Source organism: Budorcas taxicolor, chromosome 10 (assembly GCF_023091745.1).
Source record: "Budorcas taxicolor isolate Tak-1 chromosome 10, Takin1.1, whole genome shotgun sequence".
NCBI classification, from domain to species: Eukaryota; Metazoa; Chordata; class Mammalia; order Artiodactyla; family Bovidae; genus Budorcas; species Budorcas taxicolor.
This window is the reverse complement of record NC_068919.1, coordinates 77,601,538-77,629,426: the sequence shown is the minus strand read 5'-3', so window position 1 is coordinate 77,629,426 and position 27,889 is coordinate 77,601,538. Positions and strand designations below refer to the sequence as shown.

At 47.4% G+C, this 27,889-nt stretch overlaps 1 protein-coding gene across 1 annotated transcript in view; it reads right to left on the bottom strand.

Annotated features, from left to right (window-relative positions):
* Positions 1 to 27,393, bottom strand: part of PLEKHH1 (pleckstrin homology, MyTH4 and FERM domain containing H1) — a 43,905-nt gene extending 16,512 nt beyond the window's left edge. Inside the window, exons 1-8 of the mRNA XM_052646991.1 lie at positions 27,268 to 27,393; positions 12,726 to 12,788; positions 11,674 to 11,823; positions 7,615 to 7,698; positions 6,040 to 6,121; positions 5,165 to 5,907; positions 2,427 to 2,505; positions 1,688 to 1,779 (exon numbers count right to left, since the gene is read on the bottom strand). Of these exons, the coding sequence (XP_052502951.1) occupies positions 1,688 to 1,779; positions 2,427 to 2,505; positions 5,165 to 5,907; positions 6,040 to 6,121; positions 7,615 to 7,698; positions 11,674 to 11,823; positions 12,726 to 12,788; positions 27,268 to 27,393 (1,419 nt within the window). The remainder of the gene's footprint in view (positions 1 to 1,687; positions 1,780 to 2,426; positions 2,506 to 5,164; positions 5,908 to 6,039; positions 6,122 to 7,614; positions 7,699 to 11,673; positions 11,824 to 12,725; positions 12,789 to 27,267) is intronic.
* Between the last annotated feature and the right edge of the window lie 496 nt (positions 27,394 to 27,889).

Sequence of the window (27,889 nt, the reverse complement as noted above, 5' to 3'; positions counted from 1 at the left end):
TCAATTCCACCTCTAGAACTAGGTCCTACAGAAATATGTATATATAAGGGCACAGAGAAGTATTTGCAAGGTGATATTCATCGCAACATTGATTTTAGAGAAAGATAGAGATGACCCACACTGTGAACCAGGGGAGGACAAGTTAAAGTCGTTATGGGGCATCTATACCAGGGATACTGGACAGCCCTAAAAAGGGAGGCAGAGCTGTGCTGCCTGTGGAGGCGGGGCCGGGAGACCTGACACATGGCTGGGTGCAAAAGCGACAGGCAGACTGACATGTACGATGTCATCCTCTGTGTGTGTGCATCTAAGAGAGGGACAGAAAATTTGTAAATGCGTCAGAGGGCATTACAGAATAAACACCAAACCATTAGTGATAGTTGCCTCTAGGGTTAGGAATAAGGGAAAAGCAATGTAAGAGGAAATTTCACTTTGGGCTTTTTATCCTTCTACAAACAAGTTTTACAAAGTATTACTGTTATGATCTCAGAAAACAGTAACAAAAGCAGACCAAAAAGTATATGAAAACATCATGTTGCAGCAATATCTGATTTTTGTTAAAAATATATATATAGAGGAGGACTTCCCTGATGGTCCAGTGGTTAAGAATCCATCTTACAATGCAGGTGACGTGAGTTTGATCCCTGGTCAGGGAACAAAGATTCCACATGCTATGGAGTAACTAAGAGTCTACATGCCACAATGAAAGCTGCCACACGATGCAGTAAAAATTCCATGTGCTGTAACTAAGACCTGAGGCAGCCAAATAAATAAATGTTGTTTTTTAATGTAGAAAAGTTATGGGAGTATATATGGGAATACATGTTTGAACACACAAAAAGTTCAGGACAGAATCCCACTGGTCTCTGGGACAGACGTGTGAAAAGATGAGAAGAGGTGGAGCAGGCATTGGTTTAACCTCTAACTTTTTACTTTGCCCTCCATCATAATGATTCACATTTTTGTAAATGTAGAATTTTTCTAATAAAAACCTAATAAAGATATTTCTGTGCACCAGGAACTCATATAGTGTTGTAGGGGAATTGGATGAAGGTGTGTAGCATAATAGTTTGACTTACATACATCACAAAATGGTTACAACAAAAAGCTTAAAAAACATCCATTATCTCATATAGATATAAAATTTAAGAAACCGAAAAAAAACCTTTCCCTTGTGATAATGACTCTTGGGATTTACTCTTTCGTGTATTAACATATAACACTGTAAATTATATTTATCATATTGTGCATTACATACTTAGTTCTTATAACTAGAAGTTTATACCTTTGATCACCTTCATCCAATTCCCCCACTTGAGTAACCACAAGTCTGATCTCTTTTTTACTATGAGTTTCTTTGTTTTTGAAGTATAATTGACCTACAACACTATATTATATGAGTTCCTGGTACACAGCAATACCTTTATTAGGTTTCCATTACCTCAATAAAATTGGAAGAAAAATTAAAAATAGATTTTAAAAAATCTAAGAAAGATAAAATTATATATGGTGGGGGTGGGGGAGTAGAGCAGGTACTGAGCTGCCTGCCCAGAGTTACATGTGTGTTCAGAGGCCTGACCCTAGAGCTTGACTCCAGCCACCCCCTGCAGATACGGGTGGTGGTCAGGAGGTGAAGGGAAGGCCTTTCTGGAGGAGGACAATCCCTCTTCAAACAGTGGCTTCTTACCCCCTTCAGGGCTGTGTAGACAGGCACGGTGACATTCTTGTAGACAAGGCCAGAGAATGGCCCAGGTGATGCCAGGGCAGGAGGGCTTGAAGCTGGAGGGGCAGGAGAGAGGAATGAGATTCACTCCGGTGACATAACCCAGGAAGGGGTGGGAAGGAGGCAGAGACCTGAGCGGCATCAGGAGGAGAGAGATCCGCATAGACACCATTCCCTGAAACAAACAACACTCTGGACAGACCGGAAAGACCGGTGACAGATAGCAGGATGAGGGCCAAGGTCTTCCTCAGTCCCACTCTTGCCAAGGTGAGTTATACGCCATGTGACTACGTGGCGCTCGCATCACTGTGGGGTCGCTGTGGCGGGTGACTCCGGGGTCGCTGTGGCGGGTGACTCCGGAGCCACACACAGCAAGGGGTGGCGGCTCCTTCCGCCCACAGTCCCTGCACTGCGGCAGGGAAGGCCAGCGCAGGTGGACGGCTGCTGGAGGCCCCGCCTCCAAACCCCTTGCATCTCTGTAATTGGCTACAACTCCGTTCACGCCCACTCCCACCCTACTCTTGAAGAGCAGAACCCTGCAGCTTCCTTCTCCCTCCAAGGGAGCCCTGGCCACGTGCTTTCACCTGAACCTCACCTATTGTGGGAAGGAATGGGCTGCAGGTGACCTGGCCTGGGCGTAGTTCAGAGTCCTCTCCTCCGCGCATGCCCATCCTGCCCGCCACAGGAGCCACTTGGGACTCACCGCAGCTGGTGGCATTACTTCTGACAGGCACTTCAGACAGCCGCATGCCGGACGTGGCCACAGCGTAGATCCGGCTCTCCTGGAACAGGGCGGTGGCAGGGGGTCAGGGCCCCCGCACCCCACCCACTCCTCTGCCCATCCGGGCCCTTGGCTTTGGAGGCAGGCAGACCTGGGTCCACATTCAGGCTTAGCCTCCAAGGGTAGGGGTGGGGGGATCTGGGGCAAGTTAACATCATTTCTGGACCTCATTTTCCTCGGCTCTAAATGTGGGCTTCCCTGGTGGCTCAGTTGGTAAAGAATCTGCCTGCAATGCAGGAGACCCAGGTTCGATCCCTGGGTCAGGAAGCCTCCCTGGAGAAGGAAATGGCAACCCACTCCAGTATTCTTGCCTGGGAAATCCCTATGAACAGAGGAGCCTGGCGGGCTATGGTCCATGGGGTCACAAGAGTTGGACACGATTTAGTGACTAAAACCAACCAACCAAAATGGGCGTAATAAATAATACCTTTCAGGCTGTTGTGACAATCAAATAAAATTATCAACAAAAATATCTAATGCCTAGAATACAGCCAGGGCTCATCAGGTGATATTTATTCCCTCCCTTGCTGCGGCCCTTCCCCTTGGGGAAAGAAGTTCAGGAGGAGAGAGGACCAGGACCTGCTTCTCTGCATCTTAGCACTCTAGAAGCTGGGGCACTGACAATGAGGAGGTGAGAGTCCCAGGGCAAGGACGTGCCCTTTTGTAAGCCAGTTGTTAGAAAACTGAGACATCTTTTTTCCCTATGGCAACAATGTCAAATCATGGTACAGAAGACAACAGGAATGCCCACCCCAACTCTTCCCTTGCCCCTCAGGGTTCCCTGCTTCTGAAGCAGGCCCACAGGCCTGGGGAGCTTTCCTAGGGTCCAGATCCCTCCCAAACAACCCAGAAGTCCCACTTATCCTTTTCCATATCTCTTTTCCACTCAAGGTAAAGGGAAAACAAAGGCCCCTTCAGGTGACATGTGAGGCACAGGGACTTGGAAAGGTTGTTGGCCTGGTTCTTGGGGTTGGGGTGGGAAGCGGGGTGGATGCTACATCAAGGCCACTCCAGAGAGGAGTGGCAGTGCTGGGGCACGTGCAGGAGGGAGGAATGGGCTGGCAAGTGCTGGGATGAGAGCCTGCGGTGCCTGCAGGCAAGGGAAGGGAAGTGATAGGCAGCAAAAAGGGATTATGGGGCGGGGGTGGCACTGGGCTGGGGCAGGAAATTCTCTGCTTATGTAGGGCAGATAAACTGGGTCCAAGTGGTAAAATCAGGCCTAAAAAAGATTATTCCTGCCAGTAGTGGTTGTGGAATTCAACTACAGATAGGTCTCTGACTTCACAGACAGAAAGTGAAACTTGTGGGATTTAGGTTAAACAAATGCAAGAGTGTTTCACAGAAGGTTACCTGATACCTAATTCAGACTTCCCAGATGGCACTAGTGGTAAAGAACCCGCCTGCCAATGCAAGAGACACAGGAGACGTGGGTTTGATTCCTGGGTCAGGAAGATCACCTGGAGAAGCAGATAGCAACCCACTCCAGTATTACTGCCTGGAGAATCCCATGGACAGAGGAGCCTGGTGGGCTACAGTCCATGGGGTGGCAAAGAGTGGGACACGACTGAACCAACTGAGCACATAGCACACAATGGCTAACTCACAAGGTTATTTTGCAGACTATCAGAAAAAGGAACTCTAAATCAGCAAATAAGTCCATCTGACTCCCTCAGATTGAGAAACGGCCTTCTCCCAATTTTCAGTCTCAATTTTTCCCCTGTGGTTACTGGCCAGCTGGTCCCACCCAAGAACAGACGTTGGGTTTTATGGCCATTATGGCTCCCTAAAGTGACAAGAGTGATCCTGTCTCACGGACAGAAGGAGCTGAGCCCGCTTGCCGAATGCTCCCTGACTGCCCACCTCTGCTTTAGGACTCCAAAGCATCTGGATTTACAAGATAGCAGTGAACAAGAGGAGGAATGGTTCTGGTGGTATTCTAACCTCCCATGGCCCCTGCCCTGTTTCCAACAACCTCTCCCCTTGCTGTGAGCCACTGCTGCAACTACTCATCAAATACACATTAACACACTTAATCCTCAGGGCAACCCTGGAAAGCAGGTACTGTTGCTGCTGCTGCTAAGTCGCGTCAGTCGTGTCCAACTCTGTGCGACCCCATAGACGGAAGCCTACCAGATTCCCCATCCCTGGGATTCTCCAAGCAAGAACACTGGAGTGGGTTGCCATTTCCTTCCCCAATGTATGAAAGTGAAATGTGAAAGGGAAGTCGCTCAGTTGTGTCCGACTCTTCGCAACCCCATGGACTGCAGCCTACCAGGCTCCTCCGACCATGGAATTTTCCAGGCAAGAGTACTGGAGTGGGGTGCCATTTAAGCAGGTACTACGATCCCCATTTTACAGAAAGGGGAACTGAGGCACAGAGGTTCAGCAGCTCATGCTAACTCACAGAGCTAGTGATTCAATCCTTGTTTGATCCTAGGTGCTCTTAGCCACCACACCGCACCTCCTTGGAGAGGCACAAAGATTACACGAGAAAACAGGCACGCAGCTTGGCTGTGGCCCAAGCTCAGGAAACAGCTGGCCACCATCTGATCATCAGAAATCTTTGCTCCACCCCTTGTGGGTGGGGTGGTCTGGGCACCAAAAAAGTGGTCATATCATCAGCCAGGCCCCTCTGTCCTGTCCCTGAGGGAGCTTCTTACCCAGGATGGAAAGCGGTGCAAGGGGGGTGTGGGTGGTTTGTTCTCCAAATCCACTTCCTCCAGCTCTGTTCCTTGGACCTCCTTCTTCCCCACGGGGGGTTGCTCCTCCATCTCCATCTTCTCTGGTTCCTCCCGGGGCTCGGCTCTGACCACCCCCTTGGGAAAGCTGGGGGGGTGGAAGGCTGAGAGGGTCCCCACTTCAATGCGCACCACATGGCTGAAGTGCCCAGGGCCTGCCTGAGGCTGGCTGTGGTGCCGCTTGGCCAGCTGGATGCTGTCCCGGAGGGTGCTGGGAGCCCGGGCCTTTGGCAGGGTCAGGCTGCAGCCGGGGCCACCTTCCTTGGCAGAAGTCTTCGTCCGAGGGAGCGTCCCTCCCTGAGCAGTGACCAGGCCCTCACCCCAGGAGGCCAGACCATGCCTGGGGGTGCGAGGCCTCAGGCACAGCTGGCCAGGAGAGCCCTGTCTTCCCAGATGAAGTGGAAGGGTCTTGGCCTCTGATGTTGCTCCAGGGTGGACTGTCCGGGAACTGGAATCCTCCACGGGGCTTCCTGCTTTAGGAACAGAGTCTTTGCTCTGCAGGGCACCTGGAAAAGGTGCAGGGATAGCTGCCTTCAGGGCACCCTGGGCCGGAGGACCACTGTCCTGCCCAACTGGCTGGGCTCCTGGTCCTGAAGGGACAGACTCCCGCTCTGTGGTTCCCTGGGGGGCCACCAGCAGCTTTTCCGAAGGTGACATCTGAAGAGCTGTGGTTGGGGCAAATATAGGCATATTAAGAGCTTCCCCAATTCAGCCACTACCCACCACATATACAAGCACCCCCATCCCCTCCACACACACCCCACTCCCCCAGTCCCCGCACAGACGGGCCCACTTACCTTCCAGTGCACATTGAAGGGCTCCCACCTGCTCCACCAGGTGCTGATTACAGCTTTTCAGGTGCTGATTCTCCATCTCAAGCTAAAGAAAAATGAAGATTTAGAATACTCAAGCCTATAGGTTTAGACAAATAATTTAAAACGAGATTAAAATCCTTCTCAAAGATCAAATCCTCAAAAAAGAACCCATGGTGCCCTTAACTCAATCCACTGATGACTCTTCTGGGAGCCCTGACCTCTGCCTTCCCCTCTGGGCTCCCTGGTTTTGGTTGGGACAAGATTCCATTCGGGAGCCCTCAGGCTTTCTTTTCTAGGTTGTTTTAACGTTTCCAAAAAATGGTGAAATATAACACAAAAAACGCATTCCACACCAATGAATATCTTAACAAATGATTGTGAAATGAACAATCATGTGATCCCCACACAGGTTAAGAGAGAGGAATCTGCCAGCACCCCAGGCAACTGACACTCATCCCTCCCCAGTCACACCATCCTCCCTGCCCACCGAGGAGACAAGTCTTCCGAGTCTCTAAGACTGATATCCTTGCTTTCTGCATTTTACCATCTAAGTATGCATCCCTATGCACATTCATGCAGTTGTGCCCATTAGAAATTTATGTAAATAGAACTCTTTGAGGTGGACTTCTGTCTGGCTTCTTTTGCTTAACACACCATCCATGAGATCCAGCCTCAGAATGGCTGCATTTTCTTGGAAATGAAAGCCAACACACTTTTACTGAGCTTCTTTTAGCAAGAGGTCAGGGCTGTGGAAGATGGAGTAACAGGCGTCAGCTCTGTCCCCAAGGACTTGTAGTCTAGCAGGTGGCCTGAGACGTGCATCCATAGAAGGGACAAGAGGCAAAATGAGCAGCTACCTCCCGCAGGTGTGGGTCACTTGTGTCAGGAAAGAGGAAGCCACGATGAGTGTTTGCTCCTCTCCAAACGTTAATTCCCTTTCCTTTTGTTTAGAGCTTTTTTCGTTTTTCCATAGTGCTATAGCTTCTAGTCCTGAGTTTCCTAAATAAAGCTGTAGCAAGTGATGAAACTATGAAAAGAGATGGACAGAGGTGGAAGTAGAACGGAGACAATAGGGAATTAGTGATTAATGGTACAGAGTTTCTGTCTGGGGTGATGAAGAGTTTTGGAAATAATGGTGATGGGTACACATCACTGTGAATGTACTTAATTCCACTGCATGGTACACTTTAAAGACAGCTCAAATGGTACACTTTATGTATATCTGACCATCAAAAAAAAACTTAAAAAGAATGGCGAGGACAGAGGTAAGGACCATGAGTGGTTCTCTGAGGGAAACTGATGGGACTTCTCAGAAGGGAAAATCCTTCCTTCTCCCCAGACACAAAGCTAACCAGGAGCTCAAGAGAAACCCAGCCCTGACAACAGGAGGGGGAAAGTGAAGTGTCTCCGCATCTAAGCTGAGTGGGGGACAAATAGTTAACAAAATGAAAGGCAGGCAAGACCCCGAATACAGATGGAAGCAGAAACACACAGGGGGGACCAGAGCAACCCCACACAGGTCCCTCCCAGGTGTTCTCAGACCAGCTTTTAACTCACTTCTGCTAATTTCAGGGTCACCCATTCCTTGATCTTTGCAGCTTTTTCTTGAACAACTTTTGCCTCTTCCGCTCTCATCTGCTTCTGCAAGATGGAAAGGGCCTTTATTAGTCATGGCAGTCCCTGGTTTAGTGAATAAATGGAGGTGGGAGGCCCTGAGAAGAAACATTCCTGGACAGGATGGAGGTGAGCCAATACAGAAAATATATTCATTTATGAATTTTTAGAAAATCTTCTAAAGTGGGAGAGGCCTTCCTAAGCATACTACAAATACAAATCCCAAATAGCCATGAAGGAAAAGACTAATAAATCTTCATCAGCACTATAAATTACTATACAACCCAAAAAAGATGCCCTTAAACAAAATTAAAAGACTAACTGGATGGCTTCCCTAGAGGCTCAGTGGTAAAGAATCCACCTGCCAATGCAGGAGACACAGGTTTGATCCCTGGTCTGAGAAGATCCCACATGCCGTGGAACAACTAAGCTAAGCCAGTGCACCACAAGCATTAAGCCTGTACTCTATAGCCTGGGAGCCGCAACTACTGAAGCTCATGTGGTCTAGAGCCCATGCTCTGCAACAAGAGACGCCGCTGCAACGAGAAGCCCGTGCTTATAACTAGAGAGGAGCCCCTGCTCGCCACAACTAGAGAAAAACCTGCACAGCAACGAGGACCCAGCATAGAGCCCCCCCCCCCAAAAAAAACCCAATTGGGGGATGATTTGCAACACAAATGATTTACATACAAAGGGGATAATTTGAAATGAACAAACCAATAAATTATGCAAAGGATATGAATAGGAGATCAACAGCAAAATTAAGGTAAAGAAACCCATGAAAAGCTGCGCAATCTTAATTATAATTTTGACAATGCAGATTAAAGTGACTAGACTAACACAACCTAAAAGTCTGACATAGCCCCAAATTATCAAAGGTGCTGGGAAACAGCTCACCTCCTACAAACTGGCAAAGCCTTTTGGGGGAAACACTTGACGGTATTTATCAACATTTTAAATGTCCATACCATTGATCTAACAAATCTACTGCTTAGGAATCATTAGTTGCATTAGTATTTGATAAAGCAACAAAAACAGAAAAACCCTCAAAACTGGAAATAACCTCTAAGAGTCCACAAACAAGAGTTTGGCTGAATAAACAAAATGAAAATGGAACGCTGTGCTCTGATACACAGGAAATGGTCACAAAGAACAGTGATTAGTGGCGAGGAATGGAAATGAAGGATGATGCCAGAGGGAAAAATGCTGTCATTTTATATCCTTCTGGTCCATTTGTATTTTTTACTATAAGCAAGTATTACCTTTACAGTTAAAAAGCAAAAAATAAAGTAAATTAGCACATGAATGCAATTCCCTCAAAATAATCAATAGTATACAGTGATCCCTCGGTAGATACCGGGGTACTGGTTTCAGGACACCCTGCAGATACCAAGATCTGGGTGGGTGCTCAAGTCATTAGATGAAAGGGTGGAGTACAGTCGGCTCTTCCTGATGGTGGGGTTGGCATCCACAGCTTCAACCAACCACAGACCTGGTTCTACAGATGTGGAGGATCTCTATATACCCTTTTCCATATAAAAGGGTACTCGGCCCTTTTATATAATGAACTCCAGCATCCGTGGACCGTGTTATCTATGCGGCGTCCTGCAACCAGTCCCTTGTGGATACAGAGGGACCACTATAAAGTGACTGAAAAGTGAGGTTTGCATCTAAAGAACAGCGGCCTAAGGAAGAACAAAATACAGGCTTTGGGGATCTGCCTCTGCCTCTGAGGCTGATTTGCTGCCGAGCACTGCACAGGCTCCATCACCCCCTGGTGATGTCATCCCTAAAACGGGCAATGACACATCTCCCTTCCGGATCACCTTGAGGATGAAGGGACAGAATGTGCACAGCACAGCGCCTGAGGAGCAGGTATCAACCCGTTCCAGAACGAGTGCTAGTTCCCTGCTCTAAAGAGCATGGAGACAACTGGTATGTTCTCAGCCATTCGGAGACCACCTAGAATGACTTTGGTTACCCTTCTAGGGGAAAATGGCCTCGAAACTGTAAGATGATGGATGTAAGCCCCAAACAAGAGGGTTGGTGGAAATGAGATGGGGCTATGAATATGTCTGACTCAGTATTTCAGAGCTGGAGAACTGGTAAGCTTTTCTAGTGCAGCGCTCCCCAACCTTTTTGGCACCAGGGACCAGTTTCGTGGAAGACAATTTTTCCATGGACTGGGGTGAGTGGATGGGAGGGATGGTTTGGGGATAATTCAAGCACTTTATTGTGGGCTTTATTTCTATTATTATTACAGTAGCTCCACTTCAGATCATCAGGCACTAGATCCTGGAGGTTGGGGAGCCCCTGGAGGTTTGCAGACTGGCCACAGGCCAAATCCAGGCTTCCACCTGGGCCCTCCCCAAACGGCCCTGCCCATTCATTTCTGTGTTGTCCAAGGCTGCTTCCAGGCCACAGCAGCAGAGTTGGGTGGTTGCAACAATGACCATGTGGCCTGCAAAGCCAAAAATATTTACTACTTGGGCCTCTACAGAAAAAATTTGCCAACCCAACCTAGCCTGATAACCTGATCTTTATGTGGCTATGGAAACTAAGGCCCAGAGGGTGAAATGACTTGCCTCTGTTAGTTTATGGCCTGGCTGGGACTAAAATCAGATCTACCGACTTGCAGGACAGCATTTTTCCTATTCTGATCTGGTCCTAGTATTACCGTGAAAGGATTCTTTTCTTGACCTCAGCTTTAGCAGGACACATTTTGCCCACCCATGCCAGATGCTGCCACTTTTAACTATGGACCACTCAAAAGAGAAATGTGCATGTGTGCTAAGTCGCTTCAAATATGTCTGACTCTTTGCGACCCCATGGACTGTAGCCCACCAGGCTCCTCTGTCCAGGGGATTCTCCAGGCAAGAATATTAGAGTAGATTGCCATGCCCTCCTCCAGAAGTGTTCCCAACCCAGGGATTGAATCCATGTCTCTTATGTCTCCTGCACTGGCAGGCGAGTTCTTTACCACCAGTGCTACCTGGCAAGCCAGAGAGGACAGGCACCTAAAATCAATGGGAAATGGATGAAAGATTCCATGTGTCAATATTATACTTTCCCATGATTTTTCAGGAAGACATGGTGCCCCACACTGTGCGAGGTACACCCCCACAGCGGAAATGTTCAGTGACTACTGGCGAATGGTTACGCATGTGCTTGCGACAGTGGGAAGGCATTAGCAGGATCAGCTGGGAGTTCCATAGAGAGTGCACATGTGGAAAATTGCAAGCTGTCTGGCCAAGCTATGAAGGTATTTTTTTTGTTGGAAACAATGAAGCTCTGGCACCAGGGAAAAGCTGGGTAGGTAACACCAATGGTAGAGGGGAGAGACAGAATTAGGATGAAGTTAATGAGATCACGACGGGGAAGCTGGGTGTACGGGACTGGTGGCGGGGGGTGTCCCAGATGTCCTCTCCAGAACAAAGGTGCTGACTGTGGCTGCAACACAGGGCACTGGCCTCTCCTCAGTTCCATGTGCTTTTCAGAGGAGGCAGCAACCTTGGTCTCTGCCTACTCAGGTGCATTGAGAAACTTTGGCCAACTGAGGCTGACAGTCTGGCTCTGTGCTGCTCCAAATACTACAGGTCCCACAGGTTGGCAGGGCACGTGGTGGAGGAGAAAAAGCTCTCCTGACCAACCACCAACCTCGTATCTGACACTGTACCCTGACTCCCTGAGTTCATTCTGCCGACAGCCCTATGACATATTACAACCCCTATATTACAGATGTGTACGAAGAAAATCAGCAATTTAAGTCATCTGGTCACAGGTGCTAAAGATGGGATTCAACCCAGATGAGTCAGCCTTCAGTTCCGTTTCCCACCACATCCCCTGCCTGGCTCCTCATTCCCCTTCCAATAATTACATCTCCATGCGGATAAACAGCCTGGTGAGGGAGTGAGCCCCTGCCACCAGAGGCCAAAGCAGAGGGGCTCTGCTCAGGGGCCGTAGGCAGCTGCTCCAGCTGGTGCAAAGGGCACTAATACTTACCTGCTTCTCCAGCTGTGCCTCCAGCTCGCTGATGAGCTCATCTTTGCCCTGCATGGCTTTCAGCAACTCTTGGTACTTTCGGTGCAGGCTGCCTGCTGAGTCCACATTCATCAGATTGGACAATTTCACCTTCTCTTCCATCACACCCACCTGGAAGGTACCAATCGTTGTCATAGGGTGGGGATGCGATGCCACTGACACGGGATGGGATGCTTCCTGATGCCCCAGCCTGTGACTCCCAGGCAGAGTTCTTACCCACGGCAATGGGAGCCAATTAATTCAGTGACCATTTATGAAGCCTCATCTGGGAAAAAGAAGGAATTGACGAGGAAGGAATAGCAAGGTGTAGGGCCATCTAACTCTGGGGGCCCCAGTAAGGACAAGCTGGGCAGGACAAAAAGCCCTGGAGAGGAAATGCTCCAACCTCACTGTGACAGAGGCATTTGCTGCTCATTGAATGTTCATGAACTTCCTAATACTTCTCAGCCATCTTATAGTTAGGTGGCTGTGGAAGTCATGAAGTCAATGGGTCGGAGTGGAACGATGCATTATTTCTGGGCTGAAGTATTTAAGAGCTGCTGCACAAGCACCCACCTATCTTTCCCTGCCATGGCAACCAAGAAGACTGCATGTGCTAGCTGATTCAGCTGGAAGATGCGGAACTCTCTTCACCTGGATCCCCAAATCACTGTGTGAAGCAGAATCCCTGGCTGACCCTCAGTAGAGGTGTCATGAATGAGAACTAAATATGATAAACTGTGGACATGTCAGACTTCACAGGTTACCTCAGCATAACCCAGCCTATTTGGACTATGCCACGCATCTGCTCACTGTACTGACCCTTACCCGAGATTCCCTCATGCCCATAGAAAGCCCCAGGCACCTTTATTTGTTCAGAAGGTCTAACACATGACTGCTGGCTTTCCTCATCCCTGTAAGAAGCAAGTCTCTTTGGGGCGGACTACATCGGTGTGATGTATCCGTAAGTGTCCACGGGAAGGGTCAGGAAAGGTCATTCTCCCTGCACACTCCCACCATCTCCTCCCCATTACCTGGGTCTCTGCGTTCTCTGCTCTCTGCTCTGCCTCCAGCAGCCTCTGCTCCAGCTCCTGCATCTGCTCAGCCAGAGAGGAAACGAGATTTGAGTGTGGCGTCCCTGCTATGAACACGGCATCAAGGCAACACAGGTGCATTTTGCAGACACTACACACAGGCCAGCTTAAACTACCCCTTGCAAGAGGCTCAAGAATGTCAGGGTAAAGATGTCCATGGCAGCCCTGGTTGTTGTTCCGTCACTCAGTTCTGTCTGACTCTTTGCGACCCAATGGACTGCAGCACGCCAGGCCTCCCTGTCCTTCACTATCTCCCAGACTTTGCTCGAATTCATGTCCATTGAGTCGGTGATGCTATCTCACCATCTCATCCTTCACAGCCCTCTTTTCCTTCTGCCTTCAACCTTTCCCAGCATCAGGGTCTTTATAATGAGTCAGCTCTTCACACCAGGTGGTCAAAGTATTGGAGCTTCAGCTTCAGCATCAGTCCTTCCAATAAATATTCAGGGTTGATTTCCTTTAGGAATGACTCGTTTGATCTCCTTGCTGTCCAAAGGACTCTCAAGAGTCTTCTCCAGCACCACAGTTCGAAAGCACCAATTCTTACGTGTTCAGCCTTCTTTATGGTCCAACTCTCACATCTGTACACGACGACTGGAAAAACTATAGCTTTGACTGGATGGACCTTTGTTGGCAAAATGGTGTCTCTGCTTTTTAATACACTGTCTAGTTTTGTCATAGCTTTCCTTCCAAGGATCAAACATCTTTTAATTTCATGGCTGCAGTCACCATCTGCAATGATTTTGGAGCCCAAGAAAATAAAATCTGCCACTGTTTCCACTTTTCCCCCGTCTGTTTGCCATGAAGTGATGGGACCAGATGCCATGATCTTTGTTTTTTGAATGTTGAGTGTTAAGCCACTTTTTTCACTCTCCTCTTTCACCTTCATCAAGAGGTAGCCCTGAAGCCTGGGGCAGCTGAGGAGCCTAGAGGTGTTGTCCTCTCTACAGTGAGTGAGAAAACTTACGGTCTTTCTCCCTTTGGGGGCCCCGGGAAGGGGCAGCAGTGCCACCATCTCTCTTTCTGGTGTGTCCTCATCCCCACTCTTGCCTTCAGGCTCCTCTCCCAGGTCGTCCTCCCCACAGCAGCGGGCAGCAGGCAGTGGCCTGCCACTGTTCGCCACATGTCTGATGTGGAGCCTGCTCCCACGTGAGCCCCCATCATCAGGATGAGGATGTTCCCTCCCACTGGGAACGGCTCACTGGCTGGCGACAAATACTTCTTCTCCTCTCAGGATGCCTCTGACCGCAAATGGCATTCATAGGTATCCCCTTCTTGACTGTTTTAATCTTAAATAGAGGCTTAAGACACATTTCTTAAAAGTTCTCTCTTGCTGCCCGTGGAGGTCTGAGGATCGTAGCAATTCTGGAATCTCATGCCAACTGGCCCAAGGAAAGGGACCAATGCTCTTACACACAGAAGCTCATCAGGGAACAGATGTAAGCTAAAGCCTAAGGTGCAGCTCAGGAGCAGTGGGGGCATCTCTGCCACTTCTCGAGCTTACAGCCTACCGAGTGGAGTGGATTTCAGCTCCCACCCTCCCCCTGGTCAGGGCTCAGAGGGCACTGCCAAAACCACACGCCGTGACATAAAGGCCCTGCGGAAGCAGAGCACAGTCGCACATTCCATTCTCCAACCAGACACCACGGGCCAGGGCCTAGTTGAGTCAATTCCTGCTTCTCCCACCAAGCCTTGTCCCAGGGCAACAGGTATGCAGGAAAACCATACCAGAGGCGTCACGTCCCAGTTGCGTCCTCCGTGCGACCGGACAGGCCTCACGTCCCAAGCACTAGTCCAGTCCTCGCCCACCTTCTCTCTGCAGATTTGGCCTTTTCTCTGGCTACTCAACTTTCTCCATCTAACACGGACCTTGGCTCGCTATTTACCAGTGAATCGAGCCACTAATTTTCTCTCTTTCCCAATCTCTCTTCTGCCTAGGTGAAATTCTGCTTTCAGGCCTTGATTAAAGGATGGAAAAGAAAAGAAGTCCCCCAGTCTGGTGCCAGGCAGTGAAAAGAGGGTTACCCAGGAGCGGTTCAAGTCAGAGAGCCTGGAGAAACTGCTCTCAGGACCACCTTCCCTCATCCGTTTTTTCCTCCTTGGAGTTGGGGAGAGACAGATGTTTTCAGTACGCGTTCCCTTTGAAAGGACAGAGGATACCAAATAAAACCTCAAGATTTACAACCCAGGGGACAAAAATGCTCCCTGGGCTCCCAACGGACAGGACCATCTTTGATGAGCATTCCTGTGCTTAGTCCAAGGATGTCTGCATCTCCTCTTTCGTTCCTCTCCTGGGTTTAATAATCATGATGGAACCTCTTGACTCAAGCCTGAGACACTGGGTTGGTTCTGGCCAGACTCAGGCATCAATTATAGCCAGATGGCCTTTCCAAAATCAAACAGTCCTCGGGCCATCGTAGCTACGGGGGAGGTAACAGCATAGAATAAACCAATATTACGGTGATAGGCATGGTTGCATAGTGCAAAAAACATGCTACGTGGTGGGGGTGGGGGTGGGGGGGGTGGTTGACACATAACCCAGTGACCAGGTTAGTACTATATAATCCTTCCCCCTTGGGCACCAGAACCGACTCGTCCAGGAGCAAATCAGGTTCTCTCTCCCCAGAAAGCCGAAATGTGGGATTAAGAGGCCAGAGATGAGAGTCAGGGGACTGCACAGAGAACATGCACAAACTTTACCAAGTCATCAGGTAAGTCCTTCAGTTCTGCGATATGTCCCGGGCCCTTCCTAATACATGCCCTGTCTATTTAAGCTAGCCAGGGTTGAAATTTCTGCCCACATCAGGAACATTTCTAACTAATACAATTACTAGGAGCATTTAATTTTTAAGAACACAATGAAACACTGAATGGGAAGGCTTTAGATTCTTGACAAGTTTCCTAGATTCACGTTTCATTTAGATCTGACGTCTGCTCTGTAGCTCAGAAGACATATGATTTCCATAAGAAATGATCATTCATATCCGTGACCTTACACAGAAAAGAAACCACGGTAGAGGGAAGAAGAAAACACATTTGAGTCTTACCTCCCACTTGGGCATTTCCATTTGGGTCAAGAGTGGTCAAGGACACTGGTCAGAGCCATAAATCACTCTCTGTATTAACAATTTACCCCCTTAATTTTTAATGTCAGATATCCTTCAGTTCAGTTCAGTTCAGTTGCTCAGTCGTGTCTGACTCTTTGCGACCCCATGAATCGCAGCACACCAGGCCTCCCTGTCCATCCCCAACTCCCGGAGTTCACTCAGACCCATGTCCATCGAGTCAGTGATGCCATCCAGCCATCCCATCCTCTGTTGTCCCCTTCTCCTCCTGCCCCCAATCCCTCCCAGCATCAGAGTCTTTTCAAATAAGTCAACTCTTCGCACGAGGTGGCCAAAGTACTGGAGTTTCAGCTTTAGCATCATTCCCTCCAAAGAAATCCCAGGGCTGATCTCCTTCGGAATGGACTGGTTGGATCTCCTTGCAGTCCAAGGGACTCTCAAGAGTCTTCTCCAACACCACAGTTCAGGGTAAGCTGTCACTGAAGCAGATGGAAAGGAAGGTGCCCCTTGGAACCTAGGGTCTTCTCTCAGCCTTGGCCTGACTGCCACGTGGTCCTCCCCACCATCCACCCTCCAGCCATTCTTATCTACTGGGCAAGGGCACTCGAGACTCAAAGCTAAAAGCAGTCTGCATTCACCTTTATGCTGGAGCACTCTCTCAATGTTCAGAAAACAAATTCCTGAACATTGAAACCATTTGGCACATCTGGTAGTTTTTTAAAAGAGAAGAGTATAAAAGACCATTTATGTATCCATGACTATGCTCCAACAATTACTAACATCCTGCCATCCTTGTCTGAAGATCTTTAACAACATGTTTCCCTCCATTTTTATGAAAACACATTTTCTCCATTGCTGCAGGAACACTCCCAACTGTGCCTATACCTGCGTGTCGATTTTGGAGTTTTCAAATTCTTAATTCTAGGATCAACGCAATTCATGATAGCAGATCGTCCCCTGCACTCACTTAAAGGGCCACACTGGGAGATCTGAAAAGGTGAGCTACAGGCAGGCCTCCTTATTTGGGCCTCCTTTCAGAGGGTTCCCTAGGACTGAGTCCTCAGCTATCCTTTTAGTCTGGGTGACATGCTAGCCAAGGTGGCGTCAGGTTTGGGCGGCTGACTTTTAGGCGGGATCCACTTTCACCAGCTTCGACTTACACATGAGACTTGTAAGCCATCCTAGAACGGGCTGCAGCGACCTGATGAAAGGCTCTTGGCACCGACCTGGTATTTAATCCCCATGTCCACAGCTCCTTGTGGTGCTGTGAAATACTGGCCCCAAGGCAGCAGACACCCTCCTGTGCTCCCAGGACAGTCCTGCGTGCTGAGCAGTGGTTCAAGCCCAGAGCCTCGCCAGGCTGGTCTCAGCTATCCCTCTGAAAAGGGCTCAACATTCTTACCATTGCATCACATCCTCTGAAGAGAATGGTACCGGTAAGCAATAAGGCTCTGGAGCCCGGCTGGCTCCACTACAGTGTGACTTATAAATTCCTTAACCTCTCTGAGCCTCAGTTTTCTCACCAGTAGAAGAAACAGTAATGAATGTCCACCTCCTAGGGTTGTGGTGAAGATCACAGGAGATGCCTCACGGCCAGCTCACGTACATGACCTGGCACTTACTGAGCAGTTTGCAAATATAAGCTACTTGCTGGATTTTCACAACCAAAGATGGTGCTTAGGACCAGAGAGACCAGTTTCCCTGGGACAGTCCTGTGGTCACCTGTCCTCCAGAATAATGAGTAATAGACCCTTCTTTTCTCTCTGCAAAGTCTCCTGGTTTACATGTTAAATTACCTGGTCATGCTGCTTACGATCCATCTACAGAAAGAATGGCTTTAAGTCAGGGCTATTAGCCTACAGAGCGTCATGTAAGACCTACCATGTTGTGGGCATTTAGCCAACACAGATATATCTAAACAAGGCCACCTGCTATGTGTCTGGCACTGGTTAAAGCACTTTACATGTATCAACTCATTTCATCTTCATCCCAATCCTAGGAGGCAGGTCTTGTTATTATCCCTGTTGTATAGATAAATTGACGCAGAGGGATGAGGCAATTTGCCCAAGGTCACACAGCCAGGAGGCAGAGCCAGGATTCAAACTCCGGAGGACTGGCTCCGGAGTCTATTATACCCTTAGCTACCGTGGCCCTCACATCCAAATTTCATGTCCTGCAAAAACCCAGACTCCAAAATGCAATCCCCGATTCTCAGCTTCTCCTGAAAACTCAGGAGACCTGGACACGCGACAATTACCTTTTCTTCTGGCGACACCTGGCTTCCTCCTCTAGCTATAGCACATTCCTTGAATCCTCCCCAGAACCCTCCCACTGCGTTCATAGATTAGTTAACTTCTGCGTTCATAGAAGATTAGTTAAGCCTTTGAAATTACAACCCCCAGTGCTAGCTATTAAATGGTTCTAATTCTGTTGTCATCAAAGACCTTGATTCTCAACTTTTTGTTTTTTAATATCAAATCTTGTGTTCATTTGAAATCATATTCTTATTCCCAAATATATAAAACACACAACTGTGGGGCTGCCCTCGTGTCTGAGTGCAGAAGAGGCAGGAAAGAAGGGACTCCTAAGTCTTGTCTGTGTCTTGTCAATGGCCCCACCCAGCCCAGAAGTCCCTCTGAGGCTCACAGGGCTCAAGGCTAGAAGGATGGCTGAATGGGGCCCAGGACACATTCGGGGCAGGAGTTTGTGGCAGTAGATTTCACACCGTCAGGGGCATAGTGATCCACACGGATCCTGTTACAAATCCCTGGGTTGTGCCCACAGAGGTTTTTATTTAGCACGTCTGAGGCGTGAACCCAGGAATGTGCTTGAAAAGAAAACCCCAGGTAATCCTGATGAGGGTGGTCCACAGATCACTCTCTGAAAAATGCTAGACCGGCTACAGAATGCAAAGCAAAGCTAACTGTTTGGGGATCCTTTGGGGATGCAAACATCCCAGGGCCAAGCCCTCATCGGTACAGGACTCTTCTCAAATGACTTTATAGGAGTACAAAGCTCTAGCAAGACTACAGTTCCTGGGAAATATTATAGTGGGTCTTCCTTGTTAAAAAATGGGGGTTAAGAGAATAAAATAAAATTCTCTATACACACATATGCATGCACATCCTTAAACATAGTGAATAAAAGTTCTAGAAGGCAAATCGGATCTATCAGCAAGAAGATCTGCTAAGGCCGATTCTGTGATGACTTTATGCAGACTTTATTTCCAACTAGTCCTAATTAGCCCTAGTGTTCTCCTTTTATATAACAGCACTGGCCTTCTCACAAATTCTGAAGTATATAGGGATGTTTTTCTGGGCTCTGTGAACTATCCTTGCTCCGTCAAGCTGGTGCCTAAACTGAATCACTGCCTCCGTATAATCCTTGGTCAGAGTGGGGAAGAGCAATACTCATTGTTCCTTTGTTTAAGGGACTGAACGGAACCATTGATACACTCAAAAAAAAAAAAAAAATCCTGAAGTACAAATTTTTGGTATATAAATATAAAACTGAGTTACTGTATTTCAAAACCTTGGCTGGAGAAACTAGAAAGGGATTCTAGAAAAAGAGGAAGTGCGTACAGACCCACAAGAACAGGCCTCAGGAACACCTGCCTCAGTTAAAAATATTCAAGCTAAAAACTGAGGGATGTTTTATTACATAAAGTCCTCTCTTTAACAGATCCACTCAAATCCCCTTTGGAAGCAGAGAGGGAGTAAATAAATAAAAAAATGTTAAACTCGTTTTAGTCCTCATATTGATGTCATGTACTCATCATGGTAATTCCTACGAAGCTCTGTTGCAGATAGATGCCATACTCCCACTTTTCTGATGGGAAAACTGAGGCACAAGGTTGACAAGAATGAACAAAATCCAAGGGACTTTTAACACATACAGCTCTTAGGACAGCATCAACTTTTAGATTGATCGGGGCTTCCCTGGTGGCTCAGAGGTTAAAGCGTCTGCCTGCAATGCGGGAGACCTGGGTTCAATCCCTGGGTCAGGAGGATCCCCTGAAGAAGGAAATGGCAACCCACTCCAGCATTCTTGCCTGGAAAGTCCCTTGGACAGAGGAGCCTGGTGGGCTACAGTCTACAGGGTCGCAAAGAGTAGGACACAACGGAGCGATGACTTTACTTCACTTTAGATCAATCAGACTAGCTGTGACTTCTTCAACACAACCAAGAAGAGAGCCGGAAAAAAGGCCCTTGGAAGCAGGACAGGATGCGACCTCTGAAACATGAGCCATTCCCTCGACTCCTGTGCCAGACGGAAAGTGAGTCCATGGTTCACCTGGCCTCGGAATAGGTGGCCCTGGCAAGGGCACAGCGGACCGTGAGAGGCGTCCCAGCAGAAACAAGGTCTAGAACCATCTCCCCTCCTCCCGCCTCCTCCCCTCTCTCACCCTTCAGTTCAGTTCAGTTCAGCTCAGTTCAGTCGCTCAGTTGTGTCCGACTCTTTGCAACCCCATGAACTGCAGCACGCCAGTCCTCACTGTCCATCACCAACTCCCAGAGTCTACCCAAACTCATGTCCATCGAGTTGGTGATGCCATCCAGCCATCTCATCCTCTGTCGTCCCCTTCTCCTCCTGCCCCCATTCTTTCCCAGCATCAGGGTCTTTTCCAATGAGTCAGCTCTTTGCATCAGATGGCCAGAGGATTGGAGTTTCAACTTCAGCATCAGTCCTTCCAATGAACACTCAGGACTGATCTCCTTTAGGATGGACTGGTTGGAACTCCTTGCAGTCCAAGGGACTCTCAAGAGTCTTCTCCAACACCACAGTTCAAAAGCATCTATTCTTCGGTGCTCAGCTTTCTTTATAGTCCAACTCTCACATCCATACACGACTACTGGAAAAACCACAGCCTTGACTAGACGGACCTTTGTTGGCAAAGTAATGTCTCTGCTTTTGAATATGCTACCTAGGTTGGTCATAACTTTCCTTCCAAGGAGCAAGCGTCTTTTAATTTCATGGCTGCAGTCACCATCTGCAGTGATTTTGGAGCCCCTCAAAATAGGTAAGAAATTATCTGGCAGCCTTGACATTTTTTCTTTTTAAAAAAAAATCTGGTTTTCAGCACAATTCCATGTGGCGAATGACAATTATGAAAGAGGAAGTCAGGTACGAGCAGGCTGTGTGATGGGGAAGGAGGAGGGCTCGTTCCCAAGCCTTAGCTGCCAGTGGGTAGCATCTGATCACAGGCAGGGCCCGTCCCCTGGGAGACACACAGGCTCGGCTTGCCCTGCACCACTGAGTGAGAGGCCATCAGTCATCCAGGCAGCGCCATCTCCACGGGTGGGCGGGCCAGTGGGCGAGCTGTGTGGAACGGTGGCAGTGGAGGGGGCAGGCAGGTGAGGGGGTGGGGAAAGGGACCCAGCTGGCCTGGCTCACCTCGGTGCAGGTGGGTACTGATGATGACTAAGAAGTAAGTTCTGGGAGCAGCAACAGAGATGGGGACCAGGGCCCAGCCCTGGCCAGAGCTCTCCTGAGAATCTGGGTCATCCCTTCCTAGGACCTGAAACTTACCTTGATGTACTGGGGAAAACCTCTAATGAATTGCAGAATCTGGCCTACTGGTTTGGGGAATGACAGCAGATGACAAGAGCGGCCCCAACATTGAGCAACACAGTGTTTATGGCCTTAAGGTTTCCTGCCAAGAGGTCTGATGTCAGGCTAATGCCCCAGCCTTGGTCCCTGCTTAAGTCTTCCAGCCCATGATTCCGAGTCAAAATTTCTTTCTCTCTCTTCTCCACTCCTACACCCCCAGGCTCTTCTGCCCTGAGTCTATATGCTTCTCCTTTCTTTACTCAAGTCCCAGCCTGAGCCCCCAGCGTCTTTATGGGAGAGCGTTCTGGTTGCTTAGATGATAAGTACTGGTACTTACAGAGAGTTCTGGTTACTTAGCAAATACAGTCTGGAAGAAAAGAAAGGGCTGATATTATACCGGGTTGGCCAAAGAGTTCGTTTGGGTTTTTCCGCAAGATCTTATGGAAAATGCTGAGTGAACTTTCTGGCCAACCCAATAGAAGTTCAACCTCCCCAGATCCAAGGGGCTGTGGAAAAAGAACATGTTTATTTATAATGTGTTTAGGGCCACTGGGGAATAGGGGAGGAAGGCATTTAAAAACACTTTATTTTTCTATCATGAAACATTTCAGGCCACCAGAAACGTATAGAGAATAGTTTTTTAAAAAACATGTATCCACTATTCATCTTTGTCAAATCTTAATTTTTGTCAGATCTGCTTCTGACCTTTTAAGAAATAAACCACTACAGACAGTTGACGCTTCCAGTGTTCCTCTCTCCAATGTTACTCCTCTCCTTTCAAATGTATGTACCCTACACTTGACTATGTTTACATTTTTACCTCATTTGTAAACACCCCTCAACAACAGACATTACTGTTTTGTGCAGGTTTAATACTTTATATAAACTGTATTTTTGTATATATATATTCTTCTGATCCTTTTTGTTCAATGTTGGTTTTTGAGATTTGTTGATCTTACACATATAGCTTTACTTGACTCATTATTAACTGCATGTAGTATTCCATTGTGCAAATACACTCAACATAGTTACCCAATCACGCCGATAGACATTTAGAATATTTTCAACTTTCCATGCATCAATGCTGCAATAGACATTCTTGTATAGGTCTATTTATGACCGATATATTGGGGGATTTTACTCCTTTTTTTAATTGAAGTATAGTTAGTTACAATGTTGTATATGGATTTATTTCTACTGCTGCATTTTGTGCTTTGTATTTACTCCTTATTTTCTATATTCCTGTTTCTCTTCCCTGCCTGGATTAAATAGGTTTTATTCCATTTCCAGTAGCTACTCTCCTGATTGGAAAGTTATACATTCTATTTGTTATTTCTATTATTCTAGACGCAGGTGACATCACCCTTGTGGCAGAAAGTGAAGAGGAACTAAAGAGCCTCTTGATGAAAGTGAAAGAGGAGAGTGAAAAAGCTGGCTTAAACTCAACATTCAAAAAACTAAGATTGTGGCATCCAGTCCCATCAGTTCAGTTAAGTTCAGTTCAGTCGCTCAGTCGTGTCCGACTCTTTGCAACCCCATGAATCACAGCATGCCAAGCCTCCCTGTCTATCACCATCTCCCGGAGTTCACTCAGACTCACATTCATCAAGTCCGTGATGCCATCCAGCCATCTCATCCTCTGTTGTCCCCTTCTCCTCCTGCCCCCAATCCTTCCCAGCATCAGAGTCTTTTCCAATGAGTCAACTCTTAGCATGAGGTGGCCAAAGTACTGGAGTTTCAGCTTTAGCATCATTCCTTCCAAAGAAATCCCAGGGCTGATCTCCTTCAGAATGGACTGGTTGGATCCCCTTGCAGTCCAAGGGACTCTCAAGAGTCTTCTCCAACACCACAGTTCAAAAGCATCAATTCTTCGGTGCTCAGCCTTCCTCACAGTCCAACTCTCAGATCCATACATGACCACAGGAAAAACCATAGCCTTGACTAGACGGACCTTAGTCGGCAAAGTAATGTCTCTGCTTTTGATTATACTACCTAGGTTGGTCATAACTTTTCTTCCAAGGAGTAAGCATCTTTTAATTTCATGGCTGCAGTCACCATCTGCAGTGATTTTGGAGCCCCCCAAAATAAAGTCTGACACTGTTTCCACTGTTTCCCCATCTATTTCCCATGAAGTGATGGGACCGGATGCCATGATCTTCATTTTCTGAATGTTGAGCTTTAAGACAACTAACGCTGAAAAAGCTGAAGTTGAATGGCTTTATGAAGACCTACAAGACCTTTTAGAACTAACACCCAAAAAAGATGTCCTTTTCATTATAGGGGACTGGAATGCTAAAGTAGGAAGTCAAGAAACACCAGTCCCATCACTCTATGGCAAATAAATGGAGAAATAATGAAAACAGTGACAGACTTTATTTTCTTGGGCCCCAAAATCACTGCAGATGGTGATGCAGCCATGAAATTAAAAGACGCTTGCTCCTTGGAAGGAAAGTTATGACCAACCTAGACAGCTATTAAAAAGCAGAGACATTACTTTGCCAACAGTCAAAGCTATTTTTTTTCCAGTAGTCATGTATGGATGTGAGAGTTGGACTGTGAAGAAAGCTGAGCATCGAAGAATTGATGCTTTTTAACTGTAGTGCTGGGAGAAGACTCTCAAGAGTCCCCTGGACTGCAAAGAGATCAAACCAGTCAATCCTAAAGGAAATCAGTCCTGAATGTTCATTGGAAGGACTGATGCTGAAGCTGAAACTCCAATACTTTGGCCACCTGATGCAAAGAACTGACTCATTGGAAAACACCCTGATGCTGGGAAAGATTGAGGGCAGGAGGAGAAGGGGATGACAGAGGATGAGATGGTTGGATGGCATCACTGAGTCGACGGACATGAGTTTGAGCAAGCTCCGGGAGTTGGTGATGGACAAGGAAGCCTGGTGTAGTGCAGTCCACGGGGTCACAGAGTCAGACATGACTGAGCCACTGAAGTGACTGAGACTTAAAGACTTCTATTTGTTCCCCACATTCTCTTCTCCCCCTATTTGTCATATAGGTAGAAGCTCTGACTTTTAACAGAACACATGGTTATCTAGAATAAAGACTACACTTTTCCAATCTTCTCGGTGGCAGGATATAACCACATGAATAAGTGGCCAATGGGATGTGAGTGGAAGGAATGAAGGCAGCCTTTGGGTCACGCTCTCAAAGGGAAGGGACTGGAATGTGGGCATGAGGGCGAACCACCTTCAAACATGCACAGATCTCCCCCGGAGCCAGGCTGCTTCTGTCTGGAATGTCACATGAAAAGGAATGGATTTTTTAAACACATATACTGCCTGGCTCATCCTGTTTCCTAAATCTGAGGCTTCAGGTCTTTCATCAGCTTTGGAAACTTTAAAGGCATTATCTCTTGAAGTCATGCCTCTCTTTTCCACTTCTGGAATCTTCAAAAAGGATCTTGTCATTCTGGCATCCACGTCATAGCCTGTGTCTTCATCTCTCTGCGTTGCCCTCAAGTCTGGGTTATGTCCTCAGGCCCATCTTTCCATTCCTGAGGTCTGTCTCACGTGGCACCTTATCTGATGTTAATCTAGCCACTGAGTGCTTCATTTCGGCGCAAATATTTTTCATGTCTAGCAGTCCTATTCGGTTCTTTTCCTGCTCTTCTTGGGTGATGTCCTGCCCTTGTCTTATGTTTTCAGTTAGTTGATCATGTCTTCAATAGTATTGTGTGTGTGTTTGTTTCTGGTGGGGGAGGGGCACACTGAGTTGCTTGTGGGATCTTAGTTCCCCAAGTAGGGACTGTCCGGGTCCTCAGAAGTGAAAGTAGAGTCCTAACCACTGGCTGCCAGAGAATTCCCTTAAGTAGTTTTGAATTCATGGACTTTATAGTGTCTTGCTAACAGTTCTTAGAACAGTTGGAACAACATGTATTAGAAATTCTTGGCGGGGGGATTGAGTCCAGTTTGTTGCATACATGGACTCTCACTCACTGTGGGCTATTCTCTCAAGTATTTAGTCAATGTGGATCAACATATTCATTTTCACTAAGGACTTTCCTTTTTCCTGCGTAAGTAGACATTTGTGTCCTTGCCTGAGAGGTAAAGGGACCTGCCCTCAGTCACAAAGCTAGAAAGAGGCAGAGCCAAGTAGTCTGGCTCCAAAGCCTGGGTCCTTGTCACCAGCAAGCAGGCTGCCTTCCATAGTTCACACTCTTAACAGAGGGTGAGCAGCAGGGTGGGAATATCCATTCTCCTCTCCTAAAATATCGGGGGGACCTTCAAGATGGCAGAGGAGTAAGATGTGGTGACCACCTTCCTCCCCACATATACATCAAAAATACATCTACATGTGGAACAACTCTCCTAAAATATCTCTTTCTCACACTGAGAAAGAAGTGTTAGGGGAATAAGAGAACCTCCACTGCAAACACCCATGACTCAAGAAGTGATGCAAGACCAAGAAGATTTGTAGCATTTCTTTGGTGTGTTACAGGGAGAAGCAGAGTGGGAAAGAATGCCAGATGACAGATTAGTAAACTGCTTAGATTTTGATCTTTGAAAAAAAAAAACAAACAAACCTACCTGGGTTTTATTTTATGAGTGTGGGGAGCACCTTATTAAAAGCTCACCTTCCTTGTATTACTAGTTTTGATTTGCATTTCTCTAATAAAGAGCAATTTGAGCATCTTTTCATGTGTTTATTAGCTGTCTGTATGGCTTCTTTGGAGAAATGTCTGTTTAGGTCTTCTGCCCACTTCTTGATTGGGTTGTTTTTCTGGTATTGAGCTGCATGAGCTGCCTTCGTATTTTGGAGAGCTGCCTTTGTGGGATGGGGTGGGAAGTGGGAGGGAGGTTCAAGAGGGAAAGTGAAAGTCACTCAGTCGTGTTCACTCTTTGGGACTCCATGGACTGTAGTCCATGGAATTCTCCAGGCCAGGATACTGGAGTGGGTGGCCTTTCCCTTCTCCAGGGGATCTTCCCAACCCAGGGATCGAACTCAGGTCTCCTGCATTGCAGGCGGATTCTTTATCAGCTGAGCCAAAAGGGAAGCCCAAGAATACTGCAGTGAGTAGCCTATCCCTTCTCCAGTGGATCTTCCCGACTGTAATTTAACCAGGGTCTCCTGCATTGCAGGTGAATTCTTCACCAACTGAGCTATTGGGGAAGCCCTTTCAAGAGGGAGGGACATATGTATACCTATGGTTGATTCATGTTGATGTATGGCAGAAACCAACACAATATTGTAAAGCAATTATTCTCCAATTAGAAATAAATTTTTTTTTAAAGTTCACCTTACTGCAACAGATACTAAATAAGCCCTAGAGATCAAATGCACAGTATAATGAATATAGACAACAATATTGTACCCTAGGGCTTCCCCGGGGGCTCAAATGGTAAAGAATCCACCTGCAATGCAGGAGACCTGGGTTCGGTCCCTGGGTTGGGAAGATCCCCTGGAGAAGGGAATGGCCACTCACTCCAGTATTCTTGCCTGGAAAATTCCATGGACAGAGGAGCCTGGCGGGCTACAGTCCATGGGGTCTCAAAGAGTTGGACATGACTGAGTGACTAACACTTTCACTTTTCATTGTGCAATAGTCATCAAACTTGCTGAGACTAGAATGTAATTATTCCAACCACTAAAAGGAAATGATAATTATGTAATATGATAGACAAGCTAATTATTGCTGCAATGGTGATCATATTATAATATATAAATGGATCAAATTAACATGTTGTACATCTTGAATTACACAATGTTATATGTCAAATATATTATAATCAATCAACCAATCAATCAAAACTCTAAAAAACAAAAAATGAAAAGAAAGTTGGCCTTCCCCCACTCTCCTCTGTGACAGTGATTTCTTCAGGGACCTTGGAGACTACCTGCTCCCCAGGACTCACCTTGTTGGCCAGCAGCTCTCTGATCTTGCTGGCCTGCAATCGGAACCGGAAAAGCTGGGTTTCTAGGGCCAGGCAGCGCTTCTGCCAGTCCACACTGGTCCGCGTCTCCACCGTGAGTTCTGCCATGATGGGAGCAACTTGTGGAGATTCCAGGGAGCCCTGAGGACCAGCATATAGAGAGGGGGAAAAGGTAAGTGTGTGAGGAGGAGTTCGGTGGGGAAAGGAGGAGACGACGGAAAGCAGAGGAAACAGGGCGGGGAAGGTAAGTGAGCCTGGCTCTCCCTCTGTCCCACGGGCAAGTTCTGAGCTCAGCTGGTCCTATTTCATCATAAGGCAGCTGTGCAGCCTCAGAAAATCACACAAGCTGAGAAACCACAAGGAGAACCTCGTCTCACTGTTACAGAAGTGAAAAGCAGGGCTCACTGGTTTTTCATTCAATTATCCATTTAACAAAAATGTGTTCATTACAAACATTCAGTGCCAGACACTGTTCTAGACATTGGAGATGCAAAGGGAAATGAAAGAGGTCCCCGTGTCTTTTCAAACAACTCTGTGGAAAAGTCTAACTGCAAAATTACAATGCAGTCACAATTACTAATCAATATGCAAATAAAAGGAAGCA